General features: G+C 43.6%; 1 protein-coding gene across 1 annotated transcript; it reads left to right on the top strand.

The window, feature by feature from the left end:
- The first annotated feature begins 12,222 nt into the window (after positions 1-12,222).
- On the top strand, positions 12,223-16,878 carry dnajc25 (DnaJ (Hsp40) homolog, subfamily C, member 25). Its single transcript, XM_068705966.1, has 5 exons — positions 12,223-12,609; positions 13,486-13,638; positions 14,884-15,254; positions 15,389-15,488; positions 15,658-16,878. Exons 1-5 carry the CDS (start codon positions 12,259-12,261, stop codon positions 15,778-15,780), a joined length of 1,098 nt encoding a protein of 365 aa, XP_068562067.1. The 5' UTR covers positions 12,223-12,258; the 3' UTR covers positions 15,781-16,878.
- Positions 16,879-17,458: the final 580 nt, after the last annotated feature.

A 17,458-nucleotide genomic window follows, 5' to 3' on the forward strand; every position in this document is an offset into this window, starting at 1 on the left:
GGAGTTTGGCCTCCAGCTTCCTCCTGTAGGAGTCCTTGCACTCCCTGAGCTTCACCTTCAGGTGAACTCTCCTGAGCTCGTCCCTGTACCCAGACCTGAAGGCTGCTTTCTTATTATTAAGAAGAACTTTCAGGTCACTGGTGATCCATGGCTTGTTGTTGGGGAAACAGTGTACAGTCCGGGATGGTATGGTGGTGTGCTCACAGAATTTAATGTAGTCAGTGATGCAGACCGTCATGCTGTTGATGTCCTCCCCATGTGGCCCACACAGCACATCCAGTCTGTCGACTCAAAGCAGTCCTGCAGGGCGTCATTAGCCTCCTGTGTCCACCTCCTCACAGTCCTGGTGGTTACAGGCTGCCTCTGCACCAGAGGAACATACTTTGGAGTTAACAAGACCAAGTTGTGATCAGACCTACCAAGGGGAGGAAGGGCAGTAGCACTGTATGCATCCATTGCATTAGCATACAGTAGGTCCAGAGTTTTATTGTTCTGTGTGGGGCAGTCAACAAACTGGTGAAAAGTTGGCAGTGCTTTGTCCAGTGTGGTGTGGTTAAAGTCTCCAGTAATTGCCAAAAATGCACTAGGATGTTGAATCTGCAGCTTAGACACAGTGGAATGGATGGTGTCCACTGCTGCCTCTGCGTCAGCTGATGGAGGAACGTACACAGCGACAACAATGGTGGATGAGAACTCCCTCTGCAAATAATAAGGACGCATCCCCACGGCAAGTTCAATGTCCGGGCTATAGAAATGTTCCTTCACACACAGGTGGTCGGGATTGCACCACCTCTCGTTCACATACATTGCAATCCCACCACCTTTCTTCTTACTGCTCTGTACAACGTCTCTGTCCGCCCGAACAGTCCTGAAGCCGGGTACGGATGCACTGTGGTCCGGGAAATGCGAGGGAAGCCATGTCTCAGACTAGATCCACACTACTCCGTTTCTATTTGAAAACGCATATGTTTTGCTACGTTTACACTGAGCGTCCACACTACGCCGGCGTTTTCGAGCACCGAAAACGGACGACTTAAGAAACGCTCCTGAAGATGGATACGTTTGGAAACTCCAGATAGCGTATTCGTCTGGACAGACAGAAACGCATAAGTTTGGAAACAATGACATAGACACCCGCGATCGACTATCAGGTTAATTGCTGACCTTGTTGTCTTTCCTAGCAGCTGTTGTCCAGTTAAAGTCTGCATGTCTGTGGAGGAAACAGCTGTTATTAGGCGATATAGGCGTGAGAGAGAGAGAGAGAGAGAGAGAGAGAGAGAGAGAGAGAGAGAGAGAAAGAGACCCGCAGCGCTGTAACTAATGTTAAGTCTGAAAAATAAAACTTATAAAACTTTCCACGAACTGTGTCTGTTTGAGTTTATAGAGGAAGATTTTAGAGAAGATCTTAAGTATCAAACACGTACTTACGATCATTAAAGATTACTTTATTACTCTGATTGCTTAGTTACAAAATACGACAATCTACTTCCTGTTTACATTGGCGCATGCCCAGTGTACGTGAAGAGTCACGTGATATTCGTTTTCAGGCGTGTAGTCTGGACGGAGATCATTTTGGAAACGATGGCTGAAACGCTGTGTGGACGGAGATCGTTTTCGTTTGGAAACGGATGTAGCCTCAGTGAAACACATGATGCTGCATTCACGGTACTCTCTCTGGGACTTTACCAGCGCGCCAAACTCGTCCGTCTTATTGGCCAAAGACCTCATGTTCCCTATTAAAATCGCCGGTACCGAAGGTTTGTATTTCCTCCTCTTCGCCTTCAGCTTAGTGCCAGATTTACAACCCCCGCCATCTTCTCCGCAGCAGAAAAGCCATTAGAACTCACTTAAACAAACGTTAGAGAAAAAAGAGGAAAAAAGTGAAAAAGACTAAAAATGTAAACACACACAGGGAGCTGCTGCAACAAGCGGCCACTAGCATGGCGGCGTCTTGCTTGTGAGTGTGTTTTGAATCCTAAGAGTCTGATTAGACCAGAAAGCAGCACAATAAAATGCATTTGTAGTGAAAGTACTTGCAGGGCTTGTTGTTGAGCTACCTTCAACATATTGCTACAGTGTGAACTCTCTCTGAGTGACACAGAGAGACTAATGCATGCTTCTGTATCTAGCAGGCTGGAATAATGTTAGAAAATATCTATAAATAAGCCGCAGTTGATTCAGAACTCTGCGGACCAGGGCCAGAAGGAGAGACGTCAAGACCTTCCATTGGACTCAAGCCCTTGGGGTCCTCTGGCTTGAGTCTGTTAGTTGTTCCAAAGTGCGGGACTAAAATCTTTTAGAGAATCAGCTTTTAGCTATTATGCTCTGAGCCGCCATAAGAGTCTGCCTCAGGATCTGAGAGCTGCTGGAATCTTTTAAAGTCACCTTTAAATCTATCTTTTCAGTCAGGCCTTTGATTGAGACCTTTTTTAACATTAGTTTATTATTATTATTTTACTCACCTATTCTATTAAAGTTGGAAACATTTTATGCGGAATTAGTCACAGAGTCAAATCAACTTCTTGATACTTTATTTCTTACTTACCAAGGGACAGCTGGCAAGTGGGACTACACACACATATAGGCGCCGATGCTGTTGTTTTTACACATCATGCCGGCATGAATAACTTGTTGCAAGTTGGTTTATACGGAAGTTTATACAAAAGTAAGGCCGCTACAAGCTTGGCTATAGGCTTTGCCATTGGACCAAAAAATACTTTTTCCCAGTCTGTTCTCAACGGATGTTTCTTTGAGGTAAATCAACTTCCTAGTACAAATACTTTTTAATTATTTTTACCTTATTTTATTGCATTTAAATTTTATAATTTCATTCTTTCATCATCTTCCGCTCACCCCGAGCTGGGTCGTGGGGGCAGTAGGCTTAGGAGGGTGTTCCATACTCCCCTCTCCACAGCAACGCTTTCCAGCTCCTCCTGGGAAAACCAGAGGCACTCCCACGCCAGATAAGATATGTAATCTCTCCAGCGTGTTCTGGGTCTACCCCGGGGCCGCTTACCAGTTGGACTTGCCTGGAAAACCTCTAAAGAGAGACATCAAGGAGGCATCATGATCAAATGCACGAACCACTTCAGCTGGCCCCTTTTGACCCAAAGGAGCAGCGACTCTCCTCCAGATGTCTGAGCTCCTCACCCTCTATCTAAGGCTGAGCCCAGCCATCCTACGAAGGAAGCTCATTTTGGCCGTGATCTCATTCTTTCTGTCACTACCCAAATTGAATGACCATAGGTGAGGGTCGGAACGTAGATGGACTGGTAAATTGAGACCACAACGGTCCGGTACAACGCCTGCAGTACGGCTGACGCCACAACGAACCACCTGTACCATCTCACGCTCCATTTTACCCTCACTCGTGAACAAGACTATGAGTGACTTGAACTCCCTGCCTTGGGACAGTCACTCACTTCCAACCCAGAGGGTGCAATCTACCGTTTTTCAGCAGAGAACCATGGCCTCAGAGTTGGAGGTACTGACTCTCATCCCGACCCATTCTGATTTAGCTGCAAACCGCCCCAGTGAGTGCTGAAGGTCCCGTTCTGAAGGAGCCAGTAGAACCACATCATCTGCAAAAGTTAGGGATGTGCTTTGAAATCCTGTCCATGAAAATCACAAACAGGATTGGTTACAAGGGACAACCCTGGCGGAGGTCAACACGCACTGTAAACGTGCTTGACTTTGTGCCGAGTATCTGGACACAGCTCTCACTTTGGTCTTACAAGTACCTAATGCCTCGAAACAACGACCCAAGTATCCCGTATTCCTGCAGTACCCCCCACAGGCCCCCAAAGGAACAAGTTGTAGGCCTTTTCCAAGTCCACAAAACGCATGTAGACTAGATGGGCAAACTACCATGACCCCTCCAACAGGCCTGCAAGGGTAAAGAGCTGCTCCACTATTCCATAGCCACAGGCATACGGATGAGTCTTCTCCAGAGTCTGCAAACTGGTTTCCCTTTTTGGGGGCGAGGTGCGACAACTCTTTTCAAGCCGATTAACAAGGGTCAGTGAACCACTCTCGGTCTAGCCCCTCCTCTGAGACCACTTTGCCTTGGGAGACCCGACCAGGAGCTATTGCCCCCAACAATACAGCTCTCAGGGTCACTGGGGCACCCAAACCCTTCCACCACGTTTAGGTGGCAATTCATTTGTTATTTTATTATTTTAATTATCTAGAATTTATTGCATGCTATTTTACTGTTGTTATTGTTATAACAGCTTTTAATTATATTTTATTACACTTTTATCATTTCACTGTCTCTGGTGAATTGGTCTCAAATTGTCAAATTGATACATTTCTTTAGTCTTTTCTGTTGTTTTCACGATATTATTTTGGGCTCATCAGTCATTGTGAAGCCCTTTGAACTGCATTAACCTGTATGAAAGGTGCTGAAAAAATAAAGATTTATTGATTGGTTGATTGTGTTAAGCACACCTTCAAGCATCTTCTGACATGCTAGCCAAGAATGCGCTGGCACTCGCTCGCCAGAATGGCTTGCTAGACTGGTTAGATAGCATCTGTTTGTGTGGGTCAACGTCAACAATCAAAACTTTTCACATTTGCAGATCAAATACAGCAGAGAGGATACATATATGCCAATAATCTGAAAGAAATGATTAATGTGTGTACGTGTGTACATCAGAGTTTAGTCTTTTTGTCTTTTCGTTTACTGATTCATCACTAACAGCTACTTTGCTGAGTTTAATGATACAGTTGATGTACATACTGTGTCACAGTTGGTTAGGAACAGACCAATTGATGGATTGTGGCATATTGGAATAAAACAGTAGAAGGGAAAAGATGTAACAATCTTTGGTGTTCAGGAGACATGCGTAGGGTGAGAAACCAGAGAAGGGATCCCTGACGGACAGGTCTGAATAAAACGTTGTTGTTGTTGTTGTTGTTGAGCTATCAAAATATAAATGTAATCTGTGATCATCCATCTACACCTGCATTCTGTTTCATCTAATAGCTGCCTCTAAAATGTGTTTCATAATCAGGAGAACACAAGAGCTGTTCAGCAAGATTTTTCCCATTGTTCAGTTTGGCCTAGCTTGTGATAAAATGTCAATGAGTCACTTTGTACTCCTGCAAAGTCCTAGTTCAGGGTCAAGCTTGAAGTCCTCCATCTTGACAGTAGTGTTTAGTAGCAGTGTTGCTACACTGTTCCCACTGCTATTTCACATACTTTCTTTCTTAGTTACCTTTAAAAGGGACAGCTGGCATGGCGGGACAACACGTCATGCCAGCATGAGTGAGTCGCGACTTGCCGCAAGTTGGTTTTTACGGAAGTTTATACTGAAGTTAGCCCGCTGCAACCACACCCCCAGAAAGAGCGCTGTGTTTTCCACTGGGCCCAAAAACTAGTCTGTAATCAGCAAATACGTTTTTTATGAGGTAAATCAAATTCCTAGTACAAATACTTTAATTACCCCTATTTAATTCAGACTTTATTCGCTTATTTTATAATATTTAAGTTGAAAATGTGTATTGTCTTTTACTGTTAATGTATTTATCCCTTACTTTATTGCATTTAAATTGTATAATTTATTGTTATTAATTCATTGTATTATTCTAGTTTTTATTTTATGCCATTTTACTGCTGTTATTGCTGTTACATTCTATGTTATTACACTTTTATCATTTCACTGTCTCTGGTGAATTGGTCTCAAATTGTTAAATTGTCTTTTCTGTTGTTTTCACGATCTTATTTTGGGCTCGTCAGTCATTGTGAAGCCCTTTGAACTGCTTTAACCTGTATGAAAGGTCCTGAACAAATAAAGATTTATTGATTGGTTGATTGTGATTCGCACGCTATCTTCTGATATGCTAGCCAAGAATGCGCTGGCACTAGCTCGCCATAATAGCTTGCTAAACTGGTTAGATGGCATCTCATAGCATCTGTTTGTGTGGGTCAACCTCAACAATAACACTTTCCACTTTCTGCAGATTTCTCGATCAAATACAGCAGAGAGGACAAACATATACCAATAATCTGCTTATCAAAGAAAAGATTGTTGTTTGTGTATGTGTACATCAGAGTCTAGTCTTTTCTCTTACTGGTTTATCACTAACAGCGAGAGCTCTCTGCCTCTAAAATGTATTTCACTATCAGGAGAACACAAGAGCTGTTCAGCAAGATATTTCACATTGTTCAGTTTGGCAAAGCTTGTGATAAAATGTCACTGAGTCTCTTCATTTAAGTTAATTTAAGTCCTCCATCTTGACAGTAGTGTTTAGTAGCAGCATTGCAACACCGTTTCAGTCACTTCAGTGGAATTGACCTTTTTTTACATTCAGTTTTTGCTTTTCTGTAGCATAGCTGGCAACAGGCTTAAAGGGCCTGAAAACTGATATTCTCCGTCAGTTTCTCTCTCTGAGTGATGGAGTCCTACATGAGCACACTACTCTCTGCCACAGTTTGAACCGTTTTGGTTATTTCATACAATAGATTTATGCGTCTTTTCTTTTCTTTGTGCTCTTCCAACTGGTGTTATAGTGTACATATATATATATATATATATATATATATATATATGTACACTATAACACCAGTAAACAAATACACTATAATAATAATATAAATACACAATTTTCACAAATACACTACATGTATTTTTTTCTCATTAGCTTATTTTCTCATTGCACAGCTACTGTCTTCCTCAGTTGCACTGCTTCCAGCCTGCCTATCTGCTTCCAGTGCAGCTTGCTTTAAGGAGAGCTTTTATCCAATCCGAATCAGCCTCTATTTCTATCTCTATATCCGTTCGGGCTGTTGTTTCCCTGCTAAGCTAGTTAGCTTAGCCCCCCTGAAGACACGTGCTGTGCCGCAGCCTCAGCTGTTTTTTGTTATTGTTCTGGGGTCAGAGGTCCATGAGCGCAGTCCACCGAAAACATTATATTTCTCACAATTTAAGCTTCTGCATTTTCCAAATGCACTAGTATTATTCAAACGTATTGATCGGTTCTTAAGCCTCGTACCGAACGGTTTAATACGAATACGTGTATTATTACACCCTTAGAAACAAATAACCATAGCTGTGGCATCATAATGAGCTTATTAGGACATGGCTCAAGTGGGACAGCATAGAAAGCCCAGGTATAAAATGCAGAGCCCGCCACTGATATATTGACTTTGGACCGATTAAATGAAATTGGATACTTTCCCACGGCACACCTGACTACCTCTCACGACACAGTGGCTGAAAATTACTGTCCTAGATGACTTCCTCACCATCACACTACCGTCCTCAAACCCAGCACACGGTCTAAACACTCGGCTTCCTCCACCAGATAAAATAAATAACTAAATAGAATTAATAGAATAAACTAAATCCTTCTTGCCACACATTCTGTTAGTCGCCTCCGTTACAAACCTCCACGACCACGTCACACTTGACGAAGCACGCAAAAATCGAGCTAAACTATGACACCAGTTCCTCTCCTCTCGGAACAACATTTCCTTCTTCAGCGACAAACACATCACCAAGCCAGAAGACATCCAGCTTTTCAAGGACGCAGCACCCTCCATCAGCTTCAGCAACCTCTATGGTGACAAGTGGTTCCCAGCTGCATGGCTGCCTCAATTCTCATCCCTCACTCCTTCAGATCTACGAAACGTATCCCATAGTCATTGCAGCCATTCTTTCAGGGCATGAACGGTCAAAAAAGACCATTGCCATCTACTCAGACAATAGCGCCGTCGTAGATTAATAAAGGACGGTCACATCGTCTAAACACAATGCCGTTCATGCGGAGACTAAGACCCCGCAACCGGAACACCTAATCTCCTCTACTCACCCACACGTCGCTATGCTACTCGAAGGTCTCTGTAAAGCCAAACCACGCCCTATGTCTAAACGTCTGCCCCTCACTTCGGACCTCCTCACCCGTGGCATCCATACACTCCACTCAGGCTATCTGCCTCCCTCTATGGACAAAGTATTAAAGTCCACGTTCCTGCCGGCTTCCTTCACTGCTCCGAGTTCACCGCCTCAAACTCCAACCACCATCAGTCGCGACGTGCTACCGCATCAGACATCACATCCATTCTCCCGACACAGTCATTTATCGCCTCAAATGCCACAAGACCAACCAATACGGTTCACTCCAGTCCACCTCTCCGTAAAGACTCATACCCAAGTCTGTACGAACCCATCCGCGACTACTCAAGCCCAAGCTCAAGTCCGGCCAGCTGAACGATCCCCTGTTTGTCACAGGCAAAGGGGCCATGCGGTCCCGGGTTCACCACCACTTTTGCCACATCTTAGCCAGATCCAGAATACCTCCCGAGTCTACTCGGGCCATCCTTTCCACATCGGCACTGCTTCGAGTCAAGGAATTCTCGCCCACATTATTACGATTGTTGGTCGTTTGTCTTCCCTCGCACACCTCCCCTACATCAGAATTGACCACCGGCATCCGAGTTTGTAATTTTTTTGGGGATCTTTTTGAGGACTCTGCACCATCAGAGCTTCCAAAGAGAGGGCCCCCACTCTACAGTCTCCATTCCCCCAGTTCCCGCCAGCCATCGGACACCAACGGTCCCCCATCGCTCACCTAACATCCCTTCTACAACCCTCCTCGTTTTTCTTCCTCACATCCCTTCATCCCTACCCTACATCCCTCTACCTCGACCCCTACCTTACATCCCTTCATCCCTCTACCTCGACCCTTACATCCCTTCATCCCTCTTCCCCGACCCCTACAACCCTTCATCCCTCTACCCCCCTCAAGATGGTGCCGGGCCAACGGCAGCCTGTTGCAGCAGCTCCCTGTGTGTGTTTTAATTTTAGTCTTTTTTCACTCTTTCCCCTCTTTCCCCTCTTTCTCCTCTTTCTACCAGCCCGCTCCACTTTGTGGAGTGGGCTGGTAGAAATCACCTGCTTCTGAACGTTGCCAAGACCAGAGAGATGGTGGTCGACTTCAGGAGGAAGACGACGGCTCCACAGCCGCTGAGAGTTCTGGGAGAGGACGTGGACATGGTGAAGGAGTACAAGTACCTTGGCATCTCCATCGACAGCAGACTGAACTGGAAGGCCAACATCAACGCTGTGTACAAGAAGGGGATGAGTCAACTCTTTTTCTTGAGGAAACTTCGATCCTTCAATGTGTGCAGCAAGATGTTGGAGATGTTCTATCAGTCTGTTGTGGCCAGTGCACTTCACTTTGCTGTAGTCTGCTGGGGGAGCAGCATTGGAGCCGGAGACACCAACAGACTTAATAACCTGATTAAGAAGGCCGGCTCCATCATTGGCTGCAAACTGGACAGTCTGGAACAGGTGGTGGAGAGGAGGACATTGAAGAAACTATTATCCATATTGGATAACCAGGACCACCATCTCCACCACCTACTGCAGGGACAGCGGAACACTTTCTCCAACAGAATGATCCAGCTCCGCTGTCATAAGGACAGATACAGGAGAACATTCCTGCCTACTGCTATAAGACTGTATAACAAATCACCTCGGGCCAAATCAAATTGTTAAACCTCTGCACTACTGTTTATTTAGTTGATCTAATATTATTCTGTTATTCCATTCACTGTGTATATAGTGTGCATTTTTTATATAACATCTTTACTCTATTATAATTGTATATATTGTGTATTGTGACATGTGTATTTTTCTTGTATTTTTCTTTTTCTTTTTTCTTTATATATAATATTAAGATTTTTATATCTGTAACCTATTGCTGCTCTGGAACCTATTGCTGCTTGTAACGAAATAATTTCCCCTCGCGGGATCAATAAAGTTACTATCTATCTATCTATCTATCTATCTATCTATCTATCTATCTATCTATCTATCTATCTATCTATCTATCTACCTCTATCTCAACCCCTACATCCTTCATTCCTCTACCTCTATCCCGAACCTTCATCCCTCTACCTTGACCCCTACATCCCTTCATCCCCCTACCTCTATCCCTACCCTACGTCCCTTCATCCCTCTACCTCGACCCCTTCAGCTTCCTAAATCTAACAATCATTCCATCATGCAATAAACCTCTCAAAACTCATACTGTTATTGGTGTGGTCCTTGTTAGTGAATATAATTTCTGGATCAGGAGTAATGCAAAGAGATGTAAAGGAGAACTTGGGTATGGCCATTAGTTCACATATCTGTTCATTCAAATTTAAACCACAAACAGAACATATTTCTATTACTTCAGAATCTTGGGTAGTAGTTCAGCAGTTTTAATAAAAAGGCGACATCGTCTGCTAATTGACTTGTTATCAACTGCTTGTCCCAAAACATTAACTGTTTAATTCACTTAATTTGTTTCATAGATTCAATTTCATGAGGAACAACAACAGAGAACAATGATGTTTACCATGTTTATGAATCTTTTTGTAGTTCCATATGGAGCTGTTGAGGTTGTGATGAAATATACAGTTAATAATGAGTAAATTGTATTCCTAAAATATATATTGGAACCATCTTCCTCAGCCAAATGAGGGTTTAGTTCTGTCCCACTGTCAATTCATCGAGTGTTTGGGGATTCTCTCGTAGACATTTTGAGCCCTTTATGAACCCTTTCTTTAAGACCGCATTCCTGCAGACTTTGTGTAAGGGAATTACCCACATTTCAAAGGGTAAACACAGGGTTACCAAAAGGTAAACAAAGAGAACAGCTCATTCAATTTAAACAGAAACATCAAGGATTTAAGATGGTACATAAAAACATATGAAATCAGTGGAATGCAAGCAGAGACTTTATTACACATCTGGTTTATTCATCAACCATTTCTTATCAATTTGTTTTTAAGCTGTTTTAACAAAAATTAGTAAATAGATTGTTTAACAATTATGTCTCATCTCGTAAGGAAAGAGCCTGGAAGACGTTCAAATCAGGGAGTAGAAAGTACAAAATAAAATCACTCATTCATCATCATTCACCTTAATAATTTTACTGGTGCCTCTTGAGTCTGCTTTTGGGTCCAACTAACTCTGCTGAAACGGAACACCTGAATCCTCACAGAGTTTCTGCAGTTATATCAGAAATTACTTTTTTTAAGTCTATTGGCCATTAAATGATAAAAAGATTTCATATTTAACATTTAAGTTGGTAATAGGCTTGCGGTTGTCATTATTTCTTTTATCTGTCACAGGTTTTATAGCCTGCATTGCAGACTGTGCTTAATTTGCTCGCTTAGCATTTTCTGTTATTGCAAATGTCTCCCCCTTGTGTTTTGTTTTAGTGTTAGTCTGGTTTTGTTGAAGCCATTCTGGCACAGCAGTAAGATAGAGATGTATGATATGGTTGGTTTGGTTGTTTAAGAATATAAAAGAAAGAGGGGAAACAGCTGACAGCCCTGAAATGTAATTGTAATTGGGCCGCAATGCTTTTTAATTTTCACGTTTGAATAAACATTTGAATATTGTCAATCATAAAGTATTATTTGAAAATGAATGTCATGTCATGTCTGTCTTTCTTTCTTCATTCCTCCCTTTACAACGCTAAATGACAAAAAAGAATTTGTAAAAACTGATATCGGAAATTACTATTTGGTCTTCTGACAACAAAAAAGGAAAGAAAAAACGTCTCAATGGAAATTAACATTTGTAGAATGAACAAATGGCTTTTCCATTTTCCTTTTAATATTGTCAGAGAATTCCCCTGATAGTAGTGAAAACTTGCATAATTTGACTTAAATGTTAACCCAAGAAAGTGGGAAATGAATATGCTCTTGTGAGATTACATTTCAATTGAGTCTGCCAAATGCTTCCATGGTTTTACTGTAATGATAAGATTCCAGGAAGTCACAGGCCTTGGCAAGCTGTCCAATCAAAAGCTGTCAACTATGCATAAATGAAGTTAATGTAGCATCACTAACATGCTAATAAAACACTCTGAAATACAACATTTTTAGGAGATGTGCTCCACAGTCAATCCACAGACGCATGACATCAACCTTCTCATATAACTCTTGGCACAAAAGCAAAGTGTATTTCCAAAAATGTTCCATTATTGTAACCATTGACCAGCTTCTCAACCAAGATGAGCGATAAAGAAAGAAAGTCAGAAAGCAACAGATCAATAAAAAATAAACAAAACACGAGAATTGCCGCAAGGCTGAGAAAAGTCTGCATATCTTCGTGTCGCACTCCGTCACAGACGATCTTTGATGCATCGTCATCTTTTCGTCCCGGCCCGGAGTGATGACGTAAGCAGCGTGCGACAGGACCAGGACAGCCTGGGCTCCGCAGCGGAGTTGGCAGCAGCGGCAGGCGAACAGAGATGGCTGCCCCCACGGAGCGCTGCCGCGGCGGCGGCGGCGGAAGGTTTGCTGCGTGTCCGCGGACGACGAAGCCTTGGTGGCTGCTCGCGGTGCTCCTATTCTCCGTGTCCTCCCTGCCGGCGGTCACCGCGCTGGTGGAGGGCCTCTACTGCGGCACCGAGGTCTGCTACGATGTGCTCGGCGTCACCCGGGAGGCCGCCAAGTTGGACATCGCCCGGGCTTACCGGCAGCTGGCCCGCCGGTACCACCCGGACCGGTTCCGGCCGGGAGAGCCCGGCTTGGAGGGAGAGACCCGTGAGTCCGCCCATACGAAGTTCCTGCTCATCGCGACCGCGTACGAGACGTTAAAGGTCGGTCCAGGTCTCTTGTCAAAGACCCTGGAGTTTCATTCAGAAACTTCCAACGGCCACTTGTGTCTGTTTAATATATGAGACTGTTATGTCCCCGGGATCTAATAACATCCGGATAACTCCTCTATTACTCATGAAGTGGTGAGACCAGCATAGATCTTTGTCCACTTTCTCCTTCCTGATACTCCTGTAGGGATTAGTGTGTCCACGTAGGGACTGATGTTGCCTTATGATGACGCATTCATCAGTACACAGTACTCCTAGTGTATCCTGTAATATCCCATCATACGTCTACTCCCTACGACATATTAATACTTTTCCTATAGTATTAATGAAGATGACTGTGCTTATGCTACAGTAATACCTCTGTGTAACAGCATGTGCTAGTGTCATACAGCGATACTGTCATTTTATTACAGTGTCTATTTACCCGCTATGCCATGGTTTACCATAGTCGTAACATTCATAAAATGATTTAATATTATTATTATGTGTTTACATCATATGGTGCCTATTGGTCATAATCCACGATGGAACTAGTGGTTCCTCACACGTTAAGTGATATTCATATAAATCTGATTTCATCACAGTCAGAGTGTCTACATAGGCAGAGTAGATTACTTTTGGCCCCGCAAGAAGTAATTCCTCGGCAGTATTTGCACTTTAAAACTGTTGCTCCCTTTACACGAGAGCAAACATAGCTGAGGGAGGTGAATAACTCCTGCAGGTATTAACAGATATGTCATGAGACTTGTTTCTTTGGCAGTGCTATAAATAATATTGTAGAACCAGGTTTGGCTGAGCTCCTCCTGCAGATATTCATAAAACTAAACCTTCTTGTAATAACAGAAATGATGTGTCTCTGTCTGTGTGCAGGACGAGGACACTCGGAGGGACTACGACTACATGCTGGACCACCCCGAGGAGTACTACCAGCACTACTACACCTACTACCGCCGACAGCTCACCCCCAAGGTGGACGTCAGAATCGTCATCCTGGTCACCATCTGTGCCATCTCCATCTTCCAGGTACGACCGCAGCCAGAAAACTACCAGCAGGTTCCAAAACACCCCATGTTTCTAGCTCGCCTCGCTGGACCACAGACAGACAGACAGGCAGGCAGGCAGGCAGACAGACAGACAGACAGACAGACAGACAGACAGACAGACAGACAGACAGACAGACAGACAGACAGACAGACAGACAGAGAGAGAGAGAGAGAGAGAGAGAGAGAGAGGCAGGCAGGCAGAGAGGCAGGCAGGCAGGCAGGCAGGCAGACTGGGTGGGAAGTTTTTATTTTGTCAGAAACCGAGACTTTTGACTCCTGACTCTCAGACCATGGGGAAAAAAGCACTCTAAAGAATACATCTGGTGATATTCTTTTATCGTCCTACTTGTCCAACGATGAATATACTCTACTAGCAAGTATCGTGTGTTTATCAACACCTGATCTATCTTCATATAGAGCTCCATTATTGTACAAAAACTATTAAAACTCATCAGTGAACCCAGTGTTGCACTGGTTGACATGTTACTTTATTAACCCTGAACACACACACACACACTCAATCCCACATGCACCGTTTAGTTAAATAGCTGGAAATACTCACGAGAGCACCAAATGTGGATTAATCCGCCACTGAAAATAGTCCCAAACAAATGCACTATTTCCTCCTGTTTGAGTGGCATTTGCTGAAACCTACAGTGTCGAGCATTTTAGAAAAATAAACTACACTTGTAAGCCATTTGAAAGATTTCTTCAGTAAGAAGAAAAAGACAAGAGCAGCGAAGTCGGAAAGTATTGAGAGACGGACGGAACACATTGTCGGTCTTTTAACAGGACTTGTTAACACGGTAAGAAAACGGCTGAATGCACATTTTCATCTGTGGTCATGTGACCCGGGATAATTATCTAACCTCATTACTGACCATGTATGCGTAGCATGGGTTATCAGCTGTTGTCGAATACTTGCTCGGTTTATTTACTTATTCTATGAAGTAAAGGAAAAATTTTCTTACAGTACACTTTGATATTTAGGTAACGGTCTTTATTTAACCGTGATATGTTGACATACTTATTAAATTAGTTTACTTATCTGAGATCCAGACTATTTATTTTGTGAAAACTGCGACTAGAGTAACAGAAGCGAGGCGGGTAAGGTCAAAGCGGGTGAAACCCCCGTTGGCACACACACACACACACACACACACACACACACACACACACACACACACACACACACACATCTCTCACCTCCCTGTCTCTCCTCCAGTACTACAGCTGGCACAGCAGCTACAACGAGGCCATCAACTACCTGGTGACGGTGCCCAAGTACCGGATCCAGGCCACGGAGATCGCCAAGCAGCAGGGCCTCCTCAACCGCACCAAGGAGAAGGGCAAGAACCGCCGCTCCAAGGAGGAGATCCGCGAGCAGGAGGAGGAGGTGATCCGCGACATCATCAAAAACAAGATCGACATCCAGGGGGGCTACCAGAAGCCCAACCTGTCGGACATCCTGCTGTGCCAGATCGTGCTCTCCCCCTACTACCTGACCCAGTACGCCTCCTGGTACGCCTCCTGGTTTTACCGCTTCACCATCTGCAGGGAGGAGTACGGCGAGGAGGAGAAGTTCTACATCATCAGGTCAGTTCTCGCATTCCGAGTGTTTGACCTCGGGTGCAGGAAAGCGTTGCGCTACCCGGATGAATGAGATGAGTCGGGACACCTTTTGCACCCCGGCGTCGTCTCACAGCCGACTCTTGTGTTTTCACTCTAAGGAGGAACATGAAGATGTCTCAGTCCCAGTTTGATGGTGTCGATGAAACTACCAGGCAGTCCTTCCTGGAAAAACGTCTCTGGATCAGAGAAAACTACGAGGTTTGTCACTTTAAATTCTCTCCGTGGAATCCTTTGCATTCCTTCTCCTTCATTCACCTCATCTGTATTTCAGACCTCTTCCTTTTGTTTCTTTTCTATTCTTCCCGCTTTAATTTAACTTTGTGTGTGTGTGTGTGTGTGTGTGTGTGTGTGTGTGTGTGTCCGTCAGTTACACAGAAAGGAGCAAGAGGAGGAGATGAAGGTGAAGATGGCGACCGACCCGAGGATGAAGAGGTATCGGCGCTGGATGAAGAACGAGGGGCCGGGCCGGTTGACGTTCATCGACGACTGACGCCGAGCTGAGTCTGTGACATACACACCTGCCTCAGTGCCAACACACACGGACACAACACACACACACACAAACACACACACACACACCGTGCTGTGTGGAGACGTACCTGTACAGAAAGATTAACTGTGCCTGTTTATACGGGGAGAGATATTTTCATAGCAATCGGCCATAAAGAGGAGGACTAAGTGGAATAAACTGTGTGCTGGGGCTTCAGATTTTTCAGTGTTGTTTTTTTGTTTTGTTTTTTTACTTCAGGCTATTTCTTTTTTTCTGAAACCAAAACAAAATGAAGTTTATTGATAATTTTTTTCTGTAATGTTTTGCTCTCCTGTGAAAGCAGATGGATGAATGAGTTTTGGTGATTTTCTGTTGGATTAGTGACATCAGAAGGCCACCAGTTTGACCCCTGCGACAGCCAACAGCACTGTCAAAAGTCAGGAAGTACAGTGACATTTGGTAAAAATCCTCACTTTCTTCCCGGGAGTCAGGCGAGAACAAGGATATCAATTTAGCCTAGCTTAGCACAAAGAATTTAAGCGAGGGAAACAGTTCTAGCTCGAACAAAAGTAAGAAAATCCACCCACCAACAACACCAAAGCTGTCTGGTTTACATGTTCTCATCTTGGTGTAGAAATAGTCAAGTAAAAAGGAGACATTCGATCACTAGCTTGCTAGCTAACGAGGTACAAGAAGGAAGTGAAGTGACGTTATCCATCTTTTCATCTGACTTCCCGTTGACCACAAGAACATGTCCGTTGGAGGAACTTAAAGAAGAGTGCAAACCGAAGATGATTGGTACTTCTGTTTCTTCTCATCAAATGCCTCTCATTGCGTAAATGGAAGCCAAAGTCACAGCTGCAAGAATCTGTAAATTGTGCAACGGCAGATGTTTATCACAGGAAGTTTATTTTGTGGTTTCTGATCCGTTTCTTCTGAAGTTCCGGTGACCATGTAACTGTTTACTGCAAAGAAATAACTTTTACTTCATATTATTTATTGTTTGACATTTCACTGGTCTTTTTTTGTTTTCATTTCGGTGTGTCGATATGAACGCAACCAAATACTTTTGTTTTTAATAAATACATTTTAAATATATTTTCGAAGTAGTTTGTTCCCGGCTGCGTAACATAGCCTCAGTCTTCATCTATGTATTCAATCTTTTACTGGTTCTGGTTGCCAGATGTGGTCTATAATCAATGGTTTGGGTTTTACTTATGTATTTCAACAAGTACTCCACCCTTTTAGACTCACAATGGACTCGTTTTTTTGTTTTTTTTAATGTATATCAAAAGTCATCCAGAGATATTGTCTTGTTTGTTCCACGGATTCTTCTTCCTTTTGAAAACATGGCACCTACATTGCCCACAATGCAGCTGGACAGCAGACGATCTAAGTTTCAGGTGTGTTATGCTAGAAGTAGCTAACGTAGCCTGGAGCCGCTGGCCTGCAGCAGAGATGAGGAGCTCCAGAGGTCTGGTAAGCTTGCTTCTTTCTAACTCCACACCTTCAGATTTTCTTTCTTTCAGTCATCAGCCCCAACCGACACTGAATAAACAACTGAGGACATATTTTGGACTTCACATAGTTCCTTCTGGAGTCACTAAAAGGTTCATACTTTTTTCATATAAGCAGATAAAAGCCAAAACACCTTGATGTCTGAAATTGGTGCAGTTCC

The sequence above is a fragment of the Cebidichthys violaceus genome, unplaced genomic scaffold, assembly GCF_023349555.1.
Source record: "Cebidichthys violaceus isolate CVI_PGR_0920_01 unplaced genomic scaffold, fCebVio1.0.p SCAF_12, whole genome shotgun sequence".
Taxonomy (NCBI): Eukaryota; Metazoa; Chordata; class Actinopteri; order Perciformes; family Stichaeidae; genus Cebidichthys; species Cebidichthys violaceus.

Excerpts from the sequence above, each read along its gene's own strand:
- dnajc25 (XM_068705966.1), top strand. The coding sequence starts at position 12,259 with ATGGCTGCCCCCACGGAGCGCTGCCGCGGCGGCGGCGGCGGAAGGTTT. Across the intron at positions 12,610-13,485 it reads CCGCGTACGAGACGTTAAAG|GACGAGGACACTCGGAGGGA; the intron begins GTCGGTCCAGGT and ends GTCTGTGTGCAG. Across the intron at positions 15,255-15,388 it reads GAGAAGTTCTACATCATCAG|GAGGAACATGAAGATGTCTC; the intron begins GTCAGTTCTCGC and ends TTTCACTCTAAG.